This window comes from Megalops cyprinoides, chromosome 21, assembly GCF_013368585.1.
Source record: "Megalops cyprinoides isolate fMegCyp1 chromosome 21, fMegCyp1.pri, whole genome shotgun sequence".
In the NCBI taxonomy this organism is placed as follows: domain Eukaryota; kingdom Metazoa; phylum Chordata; class Actinopteri; order Elopiformes; family Megalopidae; genus Megalops; species Megalops cyprinoides.
In genome coordinates, this window is record NC_050603.1 from 26,895,081 (window position 1) to 26,918,993 (window position 23,913).

The 23,913-nt window shown below is 39.0% G+C and overlaps 2 protein-coding genes across 4 annotated transcripts in view; both read right to left on the reverse strand.

Moving 5' to 3' along the window:
- Window positions 1–23,913, reverse strand: part of LOC118796434 (solute carrier family 52, riboflavin transporter, member 2-like) — a 45,884-nt gene that overhangs the window by 20,460 nt on the left and 1,511 nt on the right. The window lies entirely within an intron of this gene.
- Window positions 268–10,356, reverse strand: LOC118796421. The gene is made up of 3 exons (XM_036555281.1): window positions 10,326–10,356; window positions 7,603–8,677; window positions 268–391 (listed from the first exon to the last, which is right to left on the reverse strand). Exons 1-3 carry the CDS (start codon window positions 10,354–10,356, stop codon window positions 268–270), a joined length of 1,230 nt encoding a protein of 409 aa, XP_036411174.1.

A 23,913-nucleotide genomic window follows, 5' to 3' on the forward strand; every position in this document is an offset into this window, starting at 1 on the left:
ATTCAAATGAGCAACAGTGTCAGACCAGGCTAACAACACTCCCAGTACAGTGAGTGTGAGCTTAACACTATTCAAGCCCTACCACACGTTAACTTGTGCAGTCTGACAGAAGCCTCGTATACTAAGATACAGCAGTCCTTAGAACATGGAATCAAAATACATCACAATACTACAAATAAAATAAAATACTAGAGGTAGCAGGTGTTAGAGGGTAGGGATTGAAGTGGGACCAAGATGCAGTCTGAAGAGGTGGGTCTTCAGTCTGCATCAGAAGATGGCCAGTAATTCTGCTGTCTTAACCTCCATGAGGAGTTCCACCACTGAGGGACTAATACAGACAGGGTTCGTGTCTGAGGAAAGCGACCGCGTTGGGTTGGGACAGTCAGTTGCCCTGTAGATGCAGAGCACAGCAGTCTTCAGGGAACATAGGGTTTGAAGAGGGGTTGTAGGTATGAGGGGGCTGTCCCATTCACTGTCCTATATGCCAGCACCAAGAAAATATATGAACTTGATGCAAGCGATAACAGGAAGCCAGTGAAGTGAGCTGAGGATAGGAGTAACTTGACTACATTTAGGGAGATCGTAGACAAGTTGTGCAGCTGCATTTTGGATTAGTTGTAGAGGTCTGACTGCACAGGCAGAAAGGCAAGTAAGGAGAGAGTTATAGTAGCCCAGGCATGAGAGGACCACACCAGTACTACTGCTGGGATGCCAGCATCCCATCTGTTTTTTTTTTTTTTTTTTTTTTTACTGCTTTTGATACAATATTTAGAGCCAAAAAAGTGCCATAAAATTGTCTTCCCAGACAGATCTAGATACAGCAGATACATTCTAGTGGACAGCTGTTTGTGTGGCTCTTAGCTTCAGCTAGCTGGTTACAGATGAGTACCTAGCAGCTGCCTCAGAACTACTCCATTTCAATTTTAATATTTAATGTTCCTAAAGCCCACAAAGACAAATCTGTCCTATAAAACCTAGGGTAGTAATACAGCTGCAAATAATATTTCAATGCTCAAACATACTTAGTGTACTGGTACTGAGCCAAACAAAATTATCTCATTTCTGACCTTCATTTTATGAAAACAAGTTGCAGGAGAAAAAAAATAACATTGTCAATATAGTCAAGTTAACAACTTGAAATAACAATGTCTTTGTAACCAGTGACTAGAACAAATCATAGTCAAATTAAAATAAATAAAATTAGCTTGGGGAAAACAGAACAGAACAGCGGTGCATCCCAACCCAACAAGAAAACAAGGAAGAGATGAGAAGATAAAATAAGGGATGATGGAGTGAAGAAATGGAACATCCTTGTTCAGTTGAACTTGATACTACTCGTCGTTACTCGTATCGGGCCGATACAGCATGGTAAACACTCGTACTTGGTATCAGCATCATAATTTAATCCTTCCAATTACGAGTGTACTGACGTATAATGACGTAGCCTGTAAACTTGCCGCGAAACTAACAGCGGAGCCCTATTAGCCTATTCCCTATTGTAATCAAACTTGGAATCATGTCAGCTATTTGGAATTTCTTTAAATTTGAAAACAAAGAAAGTAAAACTTCGAATTGTAGTAACACAACCATTTCAAGGGGAGGCACAAATATAAAGAACTACAACACAAGCAATTTGATAAATTTAAAGAATCGTCATCCTCACGAGTACGTTTGTTGACACAAGCAATGCTAAAGCTAAGCAGGGAAAGGGAAATGTTACTCAGCAGACGCTGACACAATCCCTGCATATGCACGAAAAGCTGTCTAAGGGCAGCACAAAGGCAAAGAAAATTACAGAAAAATAACCGAATTTATTGCTCTTGACGACCAGCCTTTATCAGTTGTGGAGAATGTGGGGTTCCGCCGTCTCATGGACTGCCTTAAGCCACGCTATGTGCTGCCTAGCCGACGATATATCACCGACACAGCTCTTCCACAGTTGTACAGTAAGGTTTCGACCCACATACACCAGCTTCTGCAGGACGTTTCTGACGTGAGTTTCACGACTGATATCTGGTTTTCCGATGTATGCACAATGTCACCACTAAGTCACAAAGGGTAGAAAATATTTTTACTCTACAAAATGCTGTGCTACACACAAGGAGTTCCGGGGCTCTCACACACAGCAGGAGCAGTCTCAATGGCATTCGAAGAAATGTTGGAAAATGGAAGATCCCTAAATCAAACGTCCAAGTCTTTGTAAGAGATAATACTAGAAACCTATCAAAGGCGTCTCAAGACATGGAGCTGTCTAGCTTATCCTGTGCAGCGCAACATTACAACTTGTTGTGCATGAGGGCTACTTTCGCAGCGTAGTATCTGTGACATCGTAGCAATCGGGAGGAAAATTGTGGGCCATTTCAAACATTCCCCACTGGCCTACTCTCGTCTCGAGGACATTCATAGAGATCTGAAATGTCCCGTAAAGAGGCTGCAGCAAGATGTTCAAACTCGTTGGAACAGCACGTACTACATGCTACAGAGCCTCCTGGAGCAGAAGAGGACACTGAGCGCATACACATCCGATCACATATTACCAGCCACGCTCAGCGCAAGAGTACTGACAGTTCTTGATCCGTTTGAAGAATTGACAGTTCGGTAGTCGGCAGTTCAGCCTCTGTTCTGCCACAGCAGCTGACGTGATTCCAGCAATCACAGTCCTCAAACGTCTCAGCAGAGAAAGCGATTTTGACAGCGGAATCAAAACGATGAAGAGCGTCCTTTTGGATGCGTTAACACAGCGATTCGCTGATGTGGAGGCAGAAGCTGTTTCTCAAAGTCAAGGATGCTTCCTTGGTAGGACGGGTCCTTCCAAGTCACGTCCTTCAGAGGCTAGGCATCTTAGTCCTTGTACGCCGTGGCCACGCTTTTGGATGCTAGGTGAGCAAGTATCTTTGTAGCTTAGCTATACTAAATGCACACTGAGCTATTGTATTTTATTCGCCAGCTGAGCTTTGCTTATGAACAACTTGTCTATAATGTAACAAACTTTAGCGGTTTCATTATTATACGTACCTTCTTGTTCTGGTGATGTAAAGGCTACTGTGTATTTTTATTGAGACGCGTGTGTGTATTTATAACAGGTACAAGGACCGTTATTTCACAAGCGCTGAGAACATGCAAAAAGCCAGCGCAGCAGTGATTGGAGAAATTGAAAAGGTGGAGAATGTGACCGCGGGTGACACAACACTGCACTCGAATGAACCAGAGCAGAAAAGAGTACGCAGAAGACCAATCTCTTTGCGGTTTTCGATGAAATTCTAGAGAAGCAGTCACCACACATAGAGGCAGTGGTCACAAGCGCAGCAATACATGTGCAGACCTACCTCAGAGAGCCAACTATCGCAAGATCAGATAATGCCCTAGACTAGAGCAGCGTTTCCCAAACCTCACCTGGAGGACCCGTTGTCCTGCATGTTTTAGATCTCTCCCTGCTCCAACACAGCTGATTTAAATGATCAGTTTGTTATTAAGCAGCTTCAGGAGTTCATAACGAGTTGATCATTTGAATCAGATGTCGGAGCAGGGAGAGATCTAAAACATGCAGGACAAGGGGTCCTCCAGGAGAGGTTTGGGAAACGCTGCCCTAGAGTACTGGAGAAGCAACGCAGTCCGATTTCCTCATTTGGCTTCCACAGCTCGGAAAAATTCTATCAGCGCCATGCACTAGTGTTGAGAGCAAACGACTCTTCAGCGAAGCTTCTCAAGTTGTTAATGAGAGAAGAAACCGACTTACGTGAGAGCGGAAATGCTTCTCTTTATTAAGAAAAACCTTCCCCTTACGTTTACGTTTACTCAGGCAAGCTTGTCAGTTTGTAGCTGTCTAATGGCTTTATAGAGAAGGCACTTAAACGTTTCTACGTTTCGAATAATAAACATTTTCTTTGAGTAACTACAATGCTTCTTTCATTCCCCCCAAATAAGTACTCGTATCTGTACTCGGTATCGGCCGATACTTTAAAAGTAAATACTTGGTACTTGTATCGGTCTTAAAAATGGTGTCGCTGCACCTCTAAAAAACTAACAGAGAACTACTGTGCAGCTAGATCATTAGGATCTTGAAGGTCAGCAGGGGCTGGTATGAATTCAAATAACACTAGTGTGTCAAGGACTGCTGTTTTAATATTTTATTCTAGTCGTTAACTCCATCCAGACTGTAAGCAGCTAACTAGAATTGGGTGGAATGGTTGTCAATCCTCACAGCTGGACATGCAATTTCTCAACTTAAATTCTGGAGTAAGTGTGTAGAGTAAGAGCATTGCTTGTACTGATTTCTGTGATTGTACTCAAGTTTGCTATGCAGCTACTGTCTAGTAGATTTAGCTAACTTGGCTACATCCATGCCAATAGCAGTGACTGTAAAGTATGTAGCTAATAGGTAGCTAGCTAGCTGATGGAGGATATCAAGTTTGAGATGTAAATCTGTAGTTTCTTATCCACTATAAATCTCTGAATCCATTTTTAAAAGTTGCTAATTTTTCACCTGTAGCTCTTAAAAGTAGCTAGGTTTCAAGGAAAAGTAGCTGGTGGGGTCCAAAAATTCACTAAATCTAGCAACACAGTAGCCAAACTGGGAACTCACTCTGGAATGCTCCACTGTGGTTACTGAATTGTTGAAAACAATCTTGAGTGATTTAGTTCCTTCTGTTGCATGCTTGGTAACCAATGAGATCAAATCCAAAATTGATGTAGCCCCTTTCTTTGCATGGCAGACAACACTGTTAACAACTATGGAAAGCAACTGTATTTTGAAAACTGGACATGCTCCTGAATCCTTCACTATTGTGCAGGAGTCTCCCTTTGTCATTACCATAAAAGTTTTTTTCTGCACTGGTGGGTGTCATTTGGTGAATTAACCATTTTAAGAGTGATTTAACTGACATCTCCCCAGTTGCCACACCAATACCATGCCATACCAGCATGAACAAAATTGGGAAGTGGAAAAAGTCACCATGTTTAACCACACATGGATGGAACAGACAGATACATCAATGACAATCCCAGGCAGCCCAATGAATAAATATCTAATAAGCAAATAAAAGTGAATCGATAAATACCCGTTTTTGATTTTAACAGGAAGACTGGTGTCTTTGCACAGATTAAAAGTAAAACTATTTGAAACGGAAATTAATTGTTAAGCCTGAAACACCACTGCAACACAGATTTTCAGTTGAGGAATTCTAATATCAGCAGCTAAGTAATTATACATTAACTATCTATATAGCTGGTACCTTACGTTTGTTTACATCATCCACACAATGTTGAAGCAAAATTATTCTGTTCATCAGAAATTGGGCCAAAAATGATAAGCTACAAAATGTTGCCAAGTAAGCAAATTGCTACAATGTGAAGCCTCGATAAATTTCTACAGGCCTTGCTGACCATAAATTATGAAACCTACAGGAGCTACACATATCCAGCTAAGGCCCATGGCACCATCAGGAATTTTAAGGATAATGTATGAAAAAAGAGCATTGTAAGAGGAATGCCTTCACAAATCACAAAAGCACTTTAAGTCACTGGAATTCAGAAAATGGGCAAGGAGTTATAAATGATTTTATAATACAATGTGTAAATAAATGACATAGCTTTTTAGTGTACTGTTACATCAAACGTCTCCCTACATTTCTCTTCCTCAACACATTTAAGTCACAAAAACATTTCATCCCACACAGTTTACTCTATGAATGCTTCCCCCTACCCTACCCTCAATACAAAGCATGCCAGTGGCTCATGCACACTTATGCACTTATGCAATATATCATCAGAAACCTTTATTTTCTCAGGACCAAATTCAAATAATTTTTAATAATAATTTTAATTTTGAATTCAGAGCTCATTTTCACTCAAAACATTTTTACGCAGATTACAGATTCATTCATTCATTATTAGATAATAAATCCACCAATGCACACCAAATTAGAAAATATTTTTATTTATATCTATACAGGACATATGACACAAAGCTTATACTTGCATAAAGACAACTAGAAGACAATGGCAGATGGCCAACTAACATTACAGAATACATCTGCCAATAGTTCAGAGGGCATAAAATAATGGTATAACAGCAGTTTTCACTAATCTGAAACCCAAACACGTGCTCCCCCAGGTTTAAAGTTGGTCTTAAAGTGTTCTCAAAGCAATATGAAGATGTCTAGTCTCACTATGCCTCCATCCTGCAGGAATGTATTCTGAAAAACCATATTCATCTCTGCCATTAGGTTATCTGCTACAACACAGTGACACAGGGGCAGCGCCAGAGATTTTCTTTTGCTGGTGCTATGGGGTTGCTTGACTTTTCAGGGTGAGGCGAGGGTGCTCTGAAATTTATGGATTCCCATTAATGTGACGGTCGCCACAGTTTAATTTCTACTGCAACACCCCCAACACTTACACACACGCGTGCGCGCATACACACGCGCACATACGCAGTACCCGCTCCGCGACAGTTACAATGCCATTCATTAAAAATTAAAGATTCTAAATAAATTCTAAAGAAATTTCTTGGGGGTGCTATGGCTATCCTAGGGGTAGCTACAGCACCCCCAAGCCCCTCCCTGGCGCCGCCCATGCAGTGACAGGGTAGCAATGCCTCCACAAAGGATGTACATGGGATGAGTAGTGTTCAGAACCAATACTATTTCTAGAAAATGATCTGTATTTTACCTAATAACAACTTACTGCGTTCCAAATTTTTGCTTGAAATTCTGATGTTTTAGAAAAAAAAAGTCAATGTGTTTGGAAATAAACCCACCGCTAAAAATCTCTGGGCATATCAAAGAGCAAGTCAGTGGTCAAAGGTCATGTCAAGGATGATTACCACACACTCACTATTTTGAACTGGTACCTTGGTGACACGAATAGCAGATGACAACCTTTGACAGGATTTGTGCTGATATATGTAAACACCTTGGTGATCTTTCCATTCACTGGACAACAGACCCTGAAGCAAGGATTCTTTTGTGAAAAAAAGTGCAAACATTATCCAGTTTTGTATATTCAGTTTTGCTAATAGAGACTCAGTACATTCAGCTCCTTTATTCATAGAATACACCGATTATTAAAACCTAAGAAGTCCTTGGACAAGTGTATTTCAGTTGTAAGATGGAAAAGGCATATTAATGTGCAAACACTACTACAGTTATTTTAATATTAAAAACTTACTAAAAGCACACAAGAACTATCAAAATAAGAGAGTGAGGGGAATCTCCAGGCAACAGGAAGCCCAAACACAGTTTAGCCCATTAATTATGCAAGGAAGAAAAGTTAAATTCAAAGTTCTCCCTGTAACTTTTGTGGGTGTGAATTCTGTTTTTTCTCAAATTTATACCTGTGTTGATGAAAGGATTCAGATCTGAATTCTGAGTAATAGGCCACTCTGGTCTATCTGTAGTCTTGGTCACGTAATAGTGCTGGTGATGTCTCATTCTATCCTCCATGCTGCCCAAAGCTTCCTCTCTCATTGTGCTAATCTGTCCATCTCCATTGTCTGGTAACACCATTTTCAGTTTTGTAACCATATCTGTCAAAGAGAAGCCAATTTGATTCAGGTTCTTATCTCTTGAGCCAAGAATCACTTTCTGGTAATTTATTTCACACCGAATTGCTTCCCGTTTCTGAGCATGACTGGCGCCCTCCATTTTGGCTAACAAGCAGTCTACATCTTGCTTGCTTGTGCATGGTCCTCCATTTTTAGCAACAGAAGCAAGGATTGAATTCTTGGTAAAGCCATCTTGGAGGTTTTCATTTTCCTTCAGATCTGCATCTTCACTTGGCTTTCCCAAAATGCTTAGAGTTTTGCCTTGAGAACAAAGTCCTTTTTTTGGATGAATGATGCCATTTCTCTTAAGAATGGAAGAATCATCTTTGGAAGCAACAGCAGAATTGGTCGTTGGTAGAACAGCTGAAATGTCTGATCTTTTACACTTGTAGGGGTAGGCGTGGCCATATGGGTACTCACTCATCAAATGTGACAGCTGGCAGGTTCTCAGTTTAGCACACGTTTCTGGAGCAGGGTCTTGACAGTACACTCCACCTGGCAAGAAATCCTTCAGATTTGTTTCAGTAACTACTGCAAGTTTTTCCATCATCTTCTCCAGACATTTCCTGATTAGGGAAGTGTGTTGGTTCTCAGGACTGCAGTATGAAAACACCCCATCAAAACTCTTTTCTTGCAGAGGAAACTGGTGGAATACATTGCTGTCTGAGTACACTGGCAAGAGGAGAAGTGAAGCATCCACAGACCACTGCATGAGGTTTTGGTGAAGGCAGTGGACATATCTGTGAAAGTATACATACTCCGCACTGCTCTTCAGAAGCTGCCAGTAAGGGCCGAGAATTTTGCAGTAGACAATGGCAATAACACAAACAAGAGCCTGGATAACCTCATCATTGGCATCATCTGCGACACTTTCCTGTATGACATTTGGCCAGTCAAAAGTGCTAGAAACATGAGGGTCTGAAAAAAAATGGATGATGTCAGTATGATGGTGAATGAGGCCTGCAGCACCCTCAAAATAGGTGTTGAAGCGATTGGACTGACTTACAGCTAATTTAGAAGGTTTTTCTCTTGTCTTGCAGAAACTGAGCCATTGTCTTCTACAACTGTGCTTTGTTTCACCACGAGGACTCAAAACATCACAGGCCATACGGATATAGCGTGAAGCTACACTTTCTGAAAAGTTAACAAAGTTGGAGAATTTAGGATTCTTGTCACGTCCCAGCTTCTCTCCTGTAAACAAGATAATCTCTCTTTCAATGGCAAGTACCTGCTGTTCAACTGCATCACTTAATTCATTAAGAAAATTAGCATTACAGTCAAGAAAATGTAATGGTGAAGCCACTTTCTGAAAACTGTTGATTTTTTCATTAAATGCTTTCATGACAGGCTCTTCCTCCAACATTAACAAAAAATGCTTCTGGATGAGATCCTTGACAACTTGCTTGGATTCTTCTGTTTTTTCTCCATAAACACTTGACAGTTTCTGAAGACAAAGCATGGAAACATCAAGTATTGTTAAAGCCTCTGCTTTAGCTGCATCTGGAATTCCTACTGAGCCCCCTGTCCCTTGTCTTGTTCGAGGACCTTTGTTTGTTGGAGAATTGCATTCTTCTTTTACCTTCAGCAAGTTGTTTGATTGCAATGAACGATTTACATCATTTACAGGGTTCTTCCGAGCCAAGCTTTTTTCAGTGTCTTCTGACTTCATCAGTTTGCTTCCAACACAACCCTGAGAGAGGGAATTTCCATGTAATTGTTTTGCTGTTGCTTGTAAGGCACATTTTTTTCCTCTGAATATTTTGGTCATCTTCTTACTGTTCTGGTGATTTGAAACAAAATGTTTTATTCGATTTACACCATGCAGCTTTCTGACTGGAACATCAAGTACTTTGGGAACCAATTCAAATTCAGCCTGAAGGAATTTTTCCAGCATACTGTTTCTCCGGGATTTGCCCCTCTGATACTTTCGATACTCTAACTTGATTTTCTTGAGTTTTGTCTGAAGGACTTTGTTAGCCTTCTGAATTCTGCCATCACTACAAAACCTTGGGTTGAAATTCCTTAACCATGACACCAAAACTACTGGGTCTATTTTTTCCTTTGTAACAAAGTTGCTGAGTTCTAATATCAGACCATTTGTAATTTGGGTGCATTTTGCCTGATAAGAAAAGTCTGACATTTTCAACAGATCTGCTCTTCCAATTCCAAGGCTATCACAAATTGGGCCAACAAATTCAAAGTTTACATCTGAATTGAGGAAGATTTCTCTTGCATCACCACTTAAACTCAAAGCTGTTTCAATGCTCCTTTCAATTATGCTACGGAAATCAGCAGAACGGTACATGGGGAAAATCTTCTGAAGCCATGTCTCTACATTTCCCCAGGAAACTTGGTTATCCTCTCTCATTAGTCCCACTTGAATCAACAACCTGTTCTTGCACGGCCTCTCATCAAAATTCAGTTTTTCTCCAGACTGCGATCCCAAGAAATCTTCAATAAGCTTAAAGAAGTTGTCATCTCCTATAAAGTAAAACAAAATGCAATTAGAAATGTTAAAATAACAACTATTTCAGTTTCATTCAGTTAAATTTTGATTAAATTTTTGCAGGTTGTATTATACCTTTCAAGTTAGGTCATATGCACTAGGGTATTGCCTATTTATCAACATTCACATGCAAACTGATTTAATGCAACTGAAAGGCTTTAATCTAGTGAGTCCTAGGCTAAGTGTATTGTATTTGTTCTGTTATGAACCAGAAGGTGATACATGCCTATGGTTAGTAAGCTGTCTATGGCAAGCTCTTTTTCAGTCAGGTCTTACTCTTAATGAGGTCAAACAGTCTCAGCCACATGTCTCCACTAAGGCTACAATGTGTTACACTGGTCTACTGAATACTGTACTCTACTACCCTGCCCATCTATTCTGATAAACCCTCTTTCTCACTTCTTTCTAATATTTCCACCTGCAGACCAACCACCAGTTAAAAGGCTACCCTGAAAGACATGAAGAGGCCACCCAACATCATCCCACCACCCTATATTTTAGGCCCAACATCTCTCCCACACTGACAGCCATCTGTCCAGCCATGTAGTATCATGAATATTTTCATTTCAATTCATTATTTCCCCATTCAAACTTCCCTTCTGTTTCCAAAAAATTGCTGTTTCCTTTATAATGGTTTCCAAGGGTATACCTTTAGCTTGCTTAGGGAGAACTTACCAGTGATTTTACGATGCAACTGTAAAAATTTTGCTATAAACAACTGATTGAAGTAATGCCACTAATGATGGAGTATAACCACATTTTTCATAAAAACCTTTTTTCTACAAAAAAAGTGCATAAAAAGCATGACAATACTAATGGAAGGTCTGCAATTACAAAAAATTTGCATCACACACAAATGAATGTTATCCATAAACTATGTATATAAACTATGTATATCATTGCATATTTGTATATAAACACATTAGATATCCTTTTCAAGGTCTTTTCTTAAAAACAAAGTCAGTGCAAAGATGGCTAAATGGTCTCAGGAGGGAATTCCAATCAAGTCTGCAGGTGAAATTATTTTCCCTTTCCCATTTTCCCTCTTTTGGACAAGCTGCCTCTCTGAAGGATTTTGATAGCTGGGATTAGCCATTAGTAGCACTAGTACATCATTGCTGAAGTTAGACCAAATTAAATTGCAAATTAAATATTGTTTTAGTTAAAGCTATTAGTTATGCACACACAAGACTCACACACGCCTGAGTTTCATAATAATTGTCGACGACAAGAGTGATATATTAGTAAGATTTCTGATTGGTTGGGAGGGACTCTGTGGCTTACGTGCATTGCATAGCCTACTTAGTTTGTGTAGCCTACTTAATCGTGTAGTAATGGATAATGAATTATTTCAGATGCCACACCCCCTCCCTTAATAGTAAACGCATTGTTTAATGTGCCGGTGGTTGTGGCAGGTGTGGTGATTTGCCCCATTAGTCTATCGCCTTTTTAAGACGCAGGAAAATGGAAGCCGGTCGACTTCTGAAGGACTTGTTCCCGAATTGAGCAAGCATGCAATTTGTTTGTTTTGTGCAGCTGCTTGTATCTAGGGTTTTTGGGATTTTGTTTAGCCTATTTGTTTCTGTGCTGTGTAACCGAAAATGGTCACTTCTCTAGGCTACTCACAGTGTTTTGTATCACCCCCTGCTAGATAACGAGATGCCCTGGCTGAAGCTGCACTATACTCGTGAATGACAGAGCGGTGACACCTCTGGCTGTTGACACCACCTACTAGCGGACTGATTAAAAAAATTTTCATTTTTTTGTACTTGTGTTCTATAACAGATGAATTGACTCTTTTGCTGTTGCTTTTAATTGCTACCTGTGGAACTGTACACATCCTGTCCCCGTACTGTCGCTATACTTACTGTATGCACTTTTGTATGTCGCTTTGGATAAAAGCATCTGCTAAATAAATAAATGTAAATGTAAATGTAATAAAAAGGAATCATTCTGAATGAAAAGTGGTCATGATCTCAAATGTTCTTGGTTGTCTTGCTCCCACCATTTTTAAGAACTTGCGTTTAATTTTTTTCCCCCAATAAATTAATAGTTATTGATAAAACGAGTCCCAACACTTTAACTGGGTGGCATAGTCAAATTCTTATTACTGGCCACAATGTCAATTGCAGTGCACTTAGTGCAGTGAAGTAAATCATTATAGTAAATGTGTGCACCCTGAGTCGTTAAGATTGTTTAAGTAATATCTTTAGGATGTGCAACCATGTTTAGGTTATAAATCCGACTATATATCCTAATATTTTGTTGGAACTTTGAATCATTGAATAAACGGGGGGGGGGGGGGGGGGGGTGCGCATCTGTGATTGTTGGGGATGAGTATCTGTTATTGTCCTTAACCTTGTCTACCCATAATGTTTCAATACATCTTGAGTACTGCATAATAATCCAGTCTTCTGTTGGTGGTACTGAACATTCTACGTAAAGTGCGTATGCGTTCTCAAGACCGCTTGACCGTCATTTCATGATTTCCGCTGGAATCTGGAATTCCACGAAATTCTAGTATTTAAAGCCCACCATAGTTGAGTTACTGACTCGCGTTTTCAAAAATCAGAATCTTCTTGACTAAATCGCATGTGTGTATGAATAATCTCATTCAGCATTTTTTTTAAGCTATCCATTTATTACAATTATTGTGTCTACTATAGCCTACTGTCACCTGTGAGAAAGTGTGACATGAGCCTGCTGGAAACGTTAGCTAACTAGCTAGCAAGGGAGTGGTTGCCTCAGATGTGAATCAGTAATCTGTGAATTGAAACTAAGCTAAACAGTAAACAGGAACATAAGTTAAGCAAGCTACATATCATTAGTTAGCAATAGTTAGCTTAGCTAACTAATTAGCTACTGAGAAGAGGCTGTAAGCCTGCCCTCAGACTCCAAACATTCTACTGAATGTCATTCTTTCTAGGTAACTTGCTAACTGTATAACTTTGTCACTAGGCAGGTCTTGTAATAGTTAAAGTTATGTGTAGGCAACTGTAACAACTAGAGCCCGACTGATATAGGATTTTTAAGACCAATGCCGATTTCGATATTTGAGGATTTAAAAATCTGATAGATATATCGGCCGATATTCGTTTTTTCAGAAACACAAAGATTTTCTCTAACATTTGTTATGTGTAGTTATTTAAGAGTCCTCACCAAGTTAACATGACATAATGCAGTTTAAAAATAAACTCGCTTTATTGTCATAAATAGTACTTTGAACAAAAGTACAACTAAATATATTAAGGTTTTGATAAATGAGAGTCAAATGTATAAAAATATTAAAAAGTTTTTAAAAAAATGTCATGCCACCTTAAACTATGCAGTAAACTGATACAGTGACCTAGAGTAAACGCTGCTATTGAATGCATCTACATGACTGTCTGCAACAAGGACTTGCAACTTTGGGATTTCACACTACACGTTTGAAAGAGAAGCTAGATAACTTTGTTTGGCTACCAAGCCATGTTATACTTGTTCAGCTCATATTTATTTGCGTGTCCGCCCTGGTTTAACCCTTTCGCTAGTAACTTATTTTTTATGCTATGTAGCGCACATATTAGGTTACATGGTTCCTTATGTTTTCATTAGCGTTATTAAGCTTCTCATAGTTTTCAGTTAGCATTTGCTATATTTTTTTAGAGTTAAATCGCTGTTTCCTCAAAGCTAAAATTAGCTATGAGGAAACCAATCTAGCGTTCCAATCACACCAGTGTGACCATACACGCGAAAGGGTTAATAATTTCCAATGTACCGACTGTAACTACAGATATGCGAGTCACAGATATATTTACCACTGCTTCATTTAGGCAGAATAAGTTAAATGCTATAGTTTAACCACTCATTAACATTTGCAATCTTCCACTGATAAACATGGCATTAGCTAGCTTAGCATTTAAGTGATGTATTTCACATGACAATTATCAATTTACCATGAAGACAGATGATCTCCGTCGTGAGCTATTTTGCTCGACTCTGCTTGGGTCAGCTGATTATTGTGATTTGCGGCATTCCAAACGTGTGTTGCCAACAGTGGTGCTGCAGTGTGCCCTCTGGTGTACAAACTACGCAATGACTCATAACATGGTTGAAGGATCAATTTCCCGTCTCTCCGTTTCTTTTTTAATTGTCAGTTATCGGCCGTTTTAAATGCCTATACCAATTTATCTGCAATTAGCTCATATCAGCCGATAATTTCAGCACGCCGCTTTATCGGTCAGGCTCTAGTAGCAACATAATGGTAGAAGCGTGTCCTAATCATGTAAAGATAACTTACTATATTTCTTGATCTCCAAAGGATGCAAAGGTTAAAGAGGCCTAAAAAAGAACTGTGGAATATTCAGACAGCTCTCAGTTTTTATTGTGATCTCTCTCTCTCCCTCTGTATTCCCTTCAACAGTTTATTCAATGTTTTTGTTCAAATTAATAGTATAAAATGTAATAAATTATACGTTTCAATTGTCAACAAAGTCTCTCAGCTCAATTTTGTTTTAACCAGGTTATATAGTCAACTCAGCTTATGAATATGTCAGTGAGCAGAGTGTCTTGTGACACCACATTTTACTTTTTGTGTGCATATGAAGCAACAATTCTGTGATGGGTAAAGGTTATGTTAAGGTGTGCTAGCTTCCGTATATGAGATCAGTCTTTTGGACAAAAAAAGTTTTACTGTTGGCAAGTTACATTGTGACTCACGGTACGGTATCTTTTCCTGTTTTTTTTTCCCTTTACCAATCACATGCCTGAGTAGTTTTTGATATATTAGACAAGAGTCCACACTTTGTGCCAAGTTCACTTGGGTCTTAAAGTAAATACACCAACTGCCACTCAATCTAAAGACAAGCCAAGGCATTTGCCTATTTACCAAAGTGTGAACAAAATACTGCAATATTATTTTAACGATATTATATTTTAATGATAATTTCATGATCACTTTGATATTGTGATAGGCTAATGATATTTCTTGATATATTGTGCAAGCCTACTATAAATAAAAATCTCCTTCACATTCCTCCAAATGAGGCAATATCCTATATTTATATGTTCGCTATAGCATATTGTTGCAGGTATACAATGCAGCCTTCATAACATTTTCAAATTCAGTTGGACCCTGTTGTCCCATTGGGCAGTTCCCCAAAAACCAAGAAGGCCGGTCTTTTCAGGGCCACTGGTATGAACAAAACCCCTGGTTAGAGTATTCTCCACAGAATGATGCCATGTACTGGCAGCTGCTGGCTAATTCGCAATGATGAAAAGTATAAGAGCAGGTCTGCATGGAAGTTCTTGGGGTTGAACATGTGGAGGGTGGCCAAAGTCCGAATAAAGGAGCACTGCAGCAGTGAATCACACGTTAGGCATGATTAGAAGGAATGCATTTAAAAGGCATTAGACATGGCTTTTGCAGTGTCTGACAATCAAATGCAAGCAGCCAAAGAAAGGGAAAGACAGAAAAACAGAGAGATTATCTTCCAACTGATTGACATCACATTGTATGTCGGAAGACAAGGTTTGGCTTTCAGGGGTAGGTATGAAAGCTCATCAAGTTTAAACAGAGGAAATTTCCTAGAGGTGGTGGAATTGATAGGCTAGCATGACAGTGTCCTCAAGTTTCATCTTGATGAAATCAAGCAAACGAAAGCATCACAAAAAACATTTCAGGTGTCTCTCCTTTCCAACCGATCACAAAATGATCTTATAAGAGCGCTGGCTACTTATGCGAGACAAGAAATCTTGCTTATATCTTTTTATCTTTTGCTTTTATCTTTTGCCCAGGATGACCATTTGCAATCTGAGAGAAATGATGAAGGGAGAAGTTCTTCAGTATGTTTCAATTCAGTATGCACAAATTAGATTCATAAATTGTACTGTACTAAGCTTGTCTCTTTACCCTACCTCTATACTCATGCATGAGCACCACAGGCAAGGGCAATCCCTGATACTCCTACATACAGCCAGTGTCTGTTTTTCACACTGCAATTTCCAGAGTTGAACATTCACATTCTTTTTTTCTGTTGTCACACTAAGGACAGATTTCTTGGGACTGCTTCACACTAGAAGTCATATAACGCATTTCCAAATTGCACTTTTCGCACAATCATATGATTATACTTCCTAATATAAATCTAATATATGTTAACAAGTTATACTTGTTAGCAATTAGAAGAATCTGTCAGCACGTTAAATACTATTCAGTAAGTACTGCTGTGAATCAAAAGTACAGATATGCATACATTTTTCCTTGTGTCATTAAATCAAAGTGAATTCATACTCACTCAAATCTGCATCAATTTCAAGCACACTGTGGCCTGCATCTCCTTTGAAAGTGTCTTGCTCTTCATCCATAACTGAGCACCGAGATGGATTTGCATGGAAGGTAGGTATTTAAAACTCCTGAAGGTACAGCAGCTTCCAAATAAAGGTTAGATCAAAATTTTAGTACTTGCCATCACAGAAATTTGATGTTGCAAATTATTTATTAGGAAGATAATTACTCTCAAAGTTTAATATCAACTGTACAAACAAGGTCATATCAAATAACATGAACATGCACAAAGAAATCTTCATCCATTATAAAAGCAAGCAATGACATGTAACAATAACAATGATCATTCTTTACCCAAAATAAGCCAAAATACAGGCATATAATTTACGCATCCATGTGTACGATATTAAAAAAATTATGCGGTCACCTTCTGTTTTTTGCAGTATTCACCTTTAATGTTTACCATATTGACTCCAACTTGGAGGCAGGTGCCAAAATTTCTAAAACTAATGCTATGTGATGATGCAACTAGCTAATGCAACACGAGTGGGTAAGCAAGCGTATTCACTTTCCAGACCTATATATGGCCAATCTGAACACAGACAAGAAGGCTGCAGAATTTGAGACCCAGAAAGGGAATGAGGTAATAGCAATTATGAAGGAAATGACGTTCACATCTTGTTAATGGACTACAACAATGAGGTTTAATGGCCTTCTGAGAATTATAGAGGATAAAATGACATTTTGACTGCTGAAGTTGTTTTATTTTTTGGTTATTTGTTTGCTGTTCAAAGAAAGAATTATTTAAAAACAAAGCAAAGGTATCAAACCCATGCCTTATTCTGCACCCCTCAAAATATACTGGCATTCACAGTTTTGAACACACAACACAGAATATGCTGAGTCCACAGACTACAAAATTTGCAAGGACATACTGAAGCTTTCAAACAGGCAACACAAGCTCAAAACAAGCTCCCAACTCCTAAAATGTTACCATGTTAGTGCCACATAGCTAGTTAGCAACTACTAGAAACTGAGTGTTTGAGAATTCCAACCTGAGATTATCTGGGCCCTGATTATCATTACATTTATTATTTTACACCAGGTTGGGCCATAAAATTTTAAAGCAAGTCAAAGATAATTTGTTCTACATATTGAGTATTCTTGGACACTTTCTTGATTCTCGTCTAGCTTCCACTCTATCTGTCTCTATCTAGCTTATCTATCCCTAGTTTCCAAAAAAACACTCTACACTAGCACTTAACTTAGTATCTTAGTATCTCTTGTAATACTTTGTGATAACTACTCTTAGCATAGTGATGCACTTATTTGAAAGTCGGTCTAAGAACATCTGCTGAATGATGTAATGTAATGTACTGTAATGCTGAATAATCTAGATTTTTCACAAATAATATCGTGCACTGTGGAATATCTCACAGGCAAGACCTAAAGTGTAGATAAACTTTGATTTGATGGTTACCAATAATGACAAATGTCCCTATGGACTGGACCAGGGAAAATATGCAAGTTACTTCTCACTGCAGTTTACGAAATGGGGCAGCACTGGATATTTGAGGAGCTAGATCATCAGACCCCACCTTTTTTGTCATTGGTCAACACATATGAACTGCTGATGAAGGCGTATATGAAATTCATTTCTCCCATAAACAAACAAATGACAGGAATTCATGTGTAAAATTATCTGAATATCTGAATTATACTTTTATACCTTCATTTACAAATTCCTGAAATCTCTTCTTTTTGAAATATCGTAATATTAAATTACACCAAAACTGAAAGTGATGGCCCTCAACATTCAACATTTTGTGAAATCAAATTACCACATGACTTAAATTAGAACTGGCTATAGAGTGAAATACTATTTTTATAATACTATTATTTAAATAATTTTTTGCCCCAAAAGAAGTCCAAATGGTCAGTTCCCATTCACTGTTCTTACTGGTTTTAACTAAATATGGAAATGTTTATCACCTCTTTTGAGAAGTAAGTTTTGTATTAAGTAACTGAACTGTACTGTGTAACATTAGGAATGCACGATGATATCGGCACGACATCAGTATCGACCAATAAAAACTTAAGTTAATTATTAGCTTCGGCAGATATGAAAATTTCTGCCGATGTGCCTGGCCGATAAGGTGATGCGTTAAAAATGCGCACGCGATGATACTAAATGTTTTATTATGATCACCAGCAACAAGCTTCAACATGTCAGCTGTATAGAAGTATTTCAAAGTATCTGAAACAGATAACAAATTTGCTATTTGCAATGGTTGTAAAGCACCAGTGATGCGAGGAGGGGTATAGGGGTATATATATAGCTAAGTTTATCACTCTGGGAGGATGCTAGCTGTGTGCTGCTAAGCTTCTCTCTGCTTCTGGAGGGGCATGCGACCATTTTTAAATAATGTGGCTCAGTAAGTAGAGAATGCGATGGGAAACAGGTGAAAACAAGACAGCCTGCGATCGCCAAGCTTGTGCTTTGGGACTCGAATGGCGGTCCTAATAGTTTCGACCAGCCCCTAGCCAAGTTTCTCAGTCTGGGAGGATGCTAGCTGTGTGCTGCTAAGCTTTTCTCTGCTTCTTGAGGGGAGTGAGACCATTTTTAAATTATGGGGCATCCATATGTATCTACACTATATGAGTATGGGCATCAGCAATCGGCCAAAATGAATTTGAAAATATCGGCATGTCGAATATCAGCAAAAATCCAATATCGTGCATCCCTATGTAACATTAATATGAAATTAATAAAGATGTCTCAAAAGCCAGCTTATTTGCCAGATCATCCACTAACTATCTGGCAGAAATATTTAGATAATGCGAGGAACATTACAACAACAGTATAGTTACAAAGTAGACATTATTCACTGGCAGATTCATGTCATCAATGCAACTTGTTAAAGTTGTTAGCTACTTCATGTAGCTAAGTATCTAACGTTAAGTTCATCCAATTTTGAATCATGTGATAAAAGCAGTATGGCACTCAAACCAATGCTACATCAAGAGTATTGATATTTAATTCTTTGTGCCTAATATGTGTTCTATTTTTGTTTTCTATCAGCTTTTTTTCTCTGGGTAATATCATTTTGTGATAATTCCGCAATGTGAAATCTAATTTGTGAAAAGTATTTTATTGTGGGCTAAACGCATCATCCCTTGCCTAACATATATACAGCTAAAGATATATGTAACTGACAAATGAATTTTGTCAGTATAATGTATAAAAACATTAAAAAGTTTAAAAAAAAAATCATGCCATCTTAAACTATGCAGTAAACTGATACAGTGACCTAAGCCCCTTTCAGACATGCACTGAAAGCCGGAACATATCCGGCCCTTACCCAGAGGAGCTGTATGTGAGAACACAAATGTCTGAATCAGTCGGAGCGGACATGTGATGGACTTCGTTCTGCCAGCTCCCTAGTACAAAGTCCGGCTCATGTCGGAGTAAGCCCATGTATGAATACAGCAGGTCACGTTACGGAGAATTCACTGCGAGCGAGTGTTGATGACGTTTCTATCTTTCTATCATGCGACTGACGCGAAACTGGAAGAATACAAACATCTGCCTCCTACTCTTTTCTGGGTGCCTGTAAATTGCTTTCCACTGTTTCGTTGACATTGCGGATACGTTCAAATACATGCTATTTTGAGTCCAATGATCATTAAAGAGATAGTTAGCTATAGCTATACTGCCAAAACTTACTTGCCGTCTCTTACGATGATTAATAACATTGGTTAGTAGTTTATTATTGGGTTGGTAGCTAGCTAAGCTGTAGCTAAGTAATAGTGATAGGTATAGTGAGATAGGTGAACTGGTGCCCTAACATTACATAGCGAACAACAAAAACATACCTTCCTGTTATAATAAATGTATAATTGATAATAAATTATGTGTACCAGTAGCACCATTTGGATGGCTGTGTGATTTTTTTTTATAGGCTACCCAAAAGTACAATAGCTATGTTCGCCTTCTCCTCCTCCGTGCCACATTATGTGGCCGTACCACCGAAAAGCATCGTGAATGCTTTTCGTGAACTCGTCAATACTTTTCACTCGTGAGAATGCAAATGGCATCTAACTGGAAAACACCACAAGGAAATCTGGACTTTCTAAACTCGCAATGAGCGAGTTTCAAGCGACAATGTAACATACTACAAATGTAATTATTAATGGTCACATACTGGGTACTACACTGAAAAATATCATGCAGTATACAGTATATACTTGTGTAGTACGTAGTACACAGCATGCAGTAGGCGGTTTCGAATACAGCCGCTGCGATTTCTGCAGTGTACTTTTGGCGTCATGTCCTGCCTCCTGCATGCGCTACCCAGGCACCACCCCTCACCTAAACCAAACCGGAGTATTTCCTGTAGGTGAGAACGCATCTGTCACGGACAATCTCCTGTTGTGTGCTACATGTGTGTAAGGGCAATTCCGGCCAAGTTCCGGACCTGATTCTCCAGACCTTGTCCGGTATTCATATGTGAAAACGGCTCTAGAGTAAACGCTGCTACTGAATGCATCTACATGACTGTCTGCAACGAGGACTTGCAACTTTGTGATTTCACACTACACGCTTGAAAGAGAAGCTAGATAACTTTGTTCGGCTACCAAGCCATGTTAGATACTTGTTCAGCTCACATTTATTTATGTGTCCCCTCTGGTTTAACCCTTTCGCACGTAACTTATTTTTTATGCTATGTAGCATGATACATTTCGTTATGTTTTCATTAGCGTTATTAAGCTTCTCATAGTTTTGTTAGCATTTGCTATATTTTTTAAGAGTTAAATCGCTGTTTCCTCAAAGCTAAAATTACCTAGAATTTCGCCAATCTAGTGTTCTTATCGCACCAGTTTTAGCATACACGCTAAACAGCTAGTCACATGGTCTGACCGTACGTGCGAAAGGGAATAATTTCCAATGTACAGACATGTAATTCACAGATATATTTACCATTGCTTGATTTAGTCAGAATAAGTTAAACGCTATAGTTTAACCGCTCATTAACATTAGCGGTCTTCCACTGATAAACATGGCATTAGCTAGCTTTGTGGCAAACCTAATTTAGCAATGGACAGCGTTATAAGCTGCTGTAAGCGATGTTGCCAGAGAATTTTTAGAAGTGACGAGGGAGAAATGATAGGACCATTGTTTGTTTACTCGCTAGAACTGCCACACTGTTTCATAAATAAACATACAATCAAGTTTGTCAACAGCTTAGCCTACACCTGCATTTCTCAAACCTCTCCTGGCGGCCCACTGTCCTCCTGCATATCTTCTATCTATCCTTGCTGCTTGGTTAAATCAGGTGCGCTCAGCTAATCAAAAGTGCCACTGATGAGTTCAGTCAGGTAGGTAGAGCAAGGATAGACAGAATATGGAGGACAGTGGGCCGCCAGGAGTAGGACTGAGAAACACTGGCCTACACCACTCAACTACCTTAACGTTAAACGTAATTTTGATGTTTGACTGACGGTACCGGCTTTCACGTTACTGCAGGAAAACCAGGCATGGCTGACATGAACATTGGCAGGCTTATTTAGGCTAAGAGGAGAAGTGATGGGGGATATTTATTATTTAAGTAGGCCTAATGTATTTCTCGTGACAATTATCAATTTACCATGAAGACAGATGATCTCCGTCATGGCGCCACTCTGCTTGGGCCAGCTGATTGTTGCGATTTGCGGCACTCCAAACGTGTGTTGCAAACAGTAGCGCTGCAGTGTGTCCTCTGGTGTACAAACTACGTAATGACAACACTCATAACATGGTTGAAGGATCAATTTTCCGTCTCTCCGTTTCTTTAATTGTCAGTTATTGGCCGTTTTAAACGCCTATACCAATTTATCTGCAATTAGCTCATATCAGCCGGTTTATTGGTCAGGTTTATCGACACGCCACTTTATCGGTCAGGCTCTAGTAGCAACATAATGGTAGAAGCGTGTCCTAATCATCTAAAGATAACTTACTATAGTTCTTGATCTCCAAAAGATGCAATGGTTAAAGAGGCCTAAAAAAAAAAAACTGTGGAATATTCAGACAGCTCTCAGTTTTTATTGTGATATCTCTCTCCCTCTGTATTCCCTTCAACAGTTTATTCAATGTTTTTTTTTGTTTTTAATAGTAGAAAATGTAATAAATTACACATTTCAATTGTCAACAAAGTCTCCCAGCTCAATTTTGTTTTAACCAGGTTATATAGTCAACTCAGCTTATGAATATGTCAGTGAGCAGAGTGTCTTGCGACACCACATTTTACTTTTTGTGTGCATATGAAGTAACATTTCTGTGACGGGTAAAGGTTATGTTAAGGTGTGCTAGCTTCCGTATATGAGATCAGTCTTTTGGACAAAAAAAGTTTTACTGTTGGCAAGTTACATTGTGACTCACTTGCATAAGAAATTAAGTGTCTAAAATACATTTTTTTGCCTGGGGGGGGGGAACGGTATCTTTTCGTGCAGATGCACGGTATCTTTTCGGTATCTTAAATACACCAACTGCCACTCAATCTAAAGACAGGCCAAGGCATTAGCCTATTTACCAAAGTGTGAACAAAATATTGTAATATTATTTTAACATTTCATTATCACTTTGATATTGTGATAGGCTAATGATATTTCTTGATATATTGTGCAAGCCTACTATAAATAAAAATCTCCTTCTTCACATTCCTCCAAATGAGGCAATACCTTCATATGTTCGCTATAGCATATTGTTGCAGGTGTACAATGCAGCCTTCATAACATTTTCAAATTCAGTTGGACCCTGTTGTCCCATTGGGCAGTTCCCCAAAAACCAAGAAGGCCGGTCTTTTCAGGGCCACTGGTATGAACAAAACCCCTGGTTAAAGTATTCTCCACAGAATGATGCCATGTACTGGCAGCTGCTGGCTAATTCGCAATGATGAAAAGTATAAGAGCAGGTCTGCATGGAAGTTCTTGGGGTTGAACATGTGGAGGGTGGCCAAAGTCCGAATAAAGGAGCATTGCAGCAGTGAATCACACGTTAGGCATGATTAGAAGGAATGCATTTAAAAGGCATTAGACATGGCTTTTGCAGTGTCTGACAATCAAATGCAAACAGCCAAAGAAAGGGAAAGACAGAAAAACAGAGAGATTATCTTCCAACTGATTGACATCACATTGTATGTCGGAAGACAAGGTTTGGCTTTCAGGGGAAGGTATGAAAGCTCATCAAGTTTAAACAGAGGAAATTTCCTGGAGGTGGTGGAATTGATAGGCTAGCATGACAGCCCTCTGGTGGACAAACTATGCAATGACAACGCTTATAACATGGTTGAAGGATCCATCTTCCGTCTCTCCGTTTCATTTTTAATTGTCATTTATCGGCCGTTATAAACACCTATACTGATTTATCTGCAATTAGCTCATGTCAGCCGATACTATCAGCAGGCCGATTCATCGGTCGGGTTCTAATAAGTATTACAAGAAGTAGCCTACAAGTCAAAATCACACAAGTACTGCTGCCGTTTTGGACTGCAGTTACTGTTTTGTGTTTTAAAATAAATTTTTTGGTAAATTTTACTCCTGTTTTGTCAGATGTATAAACCA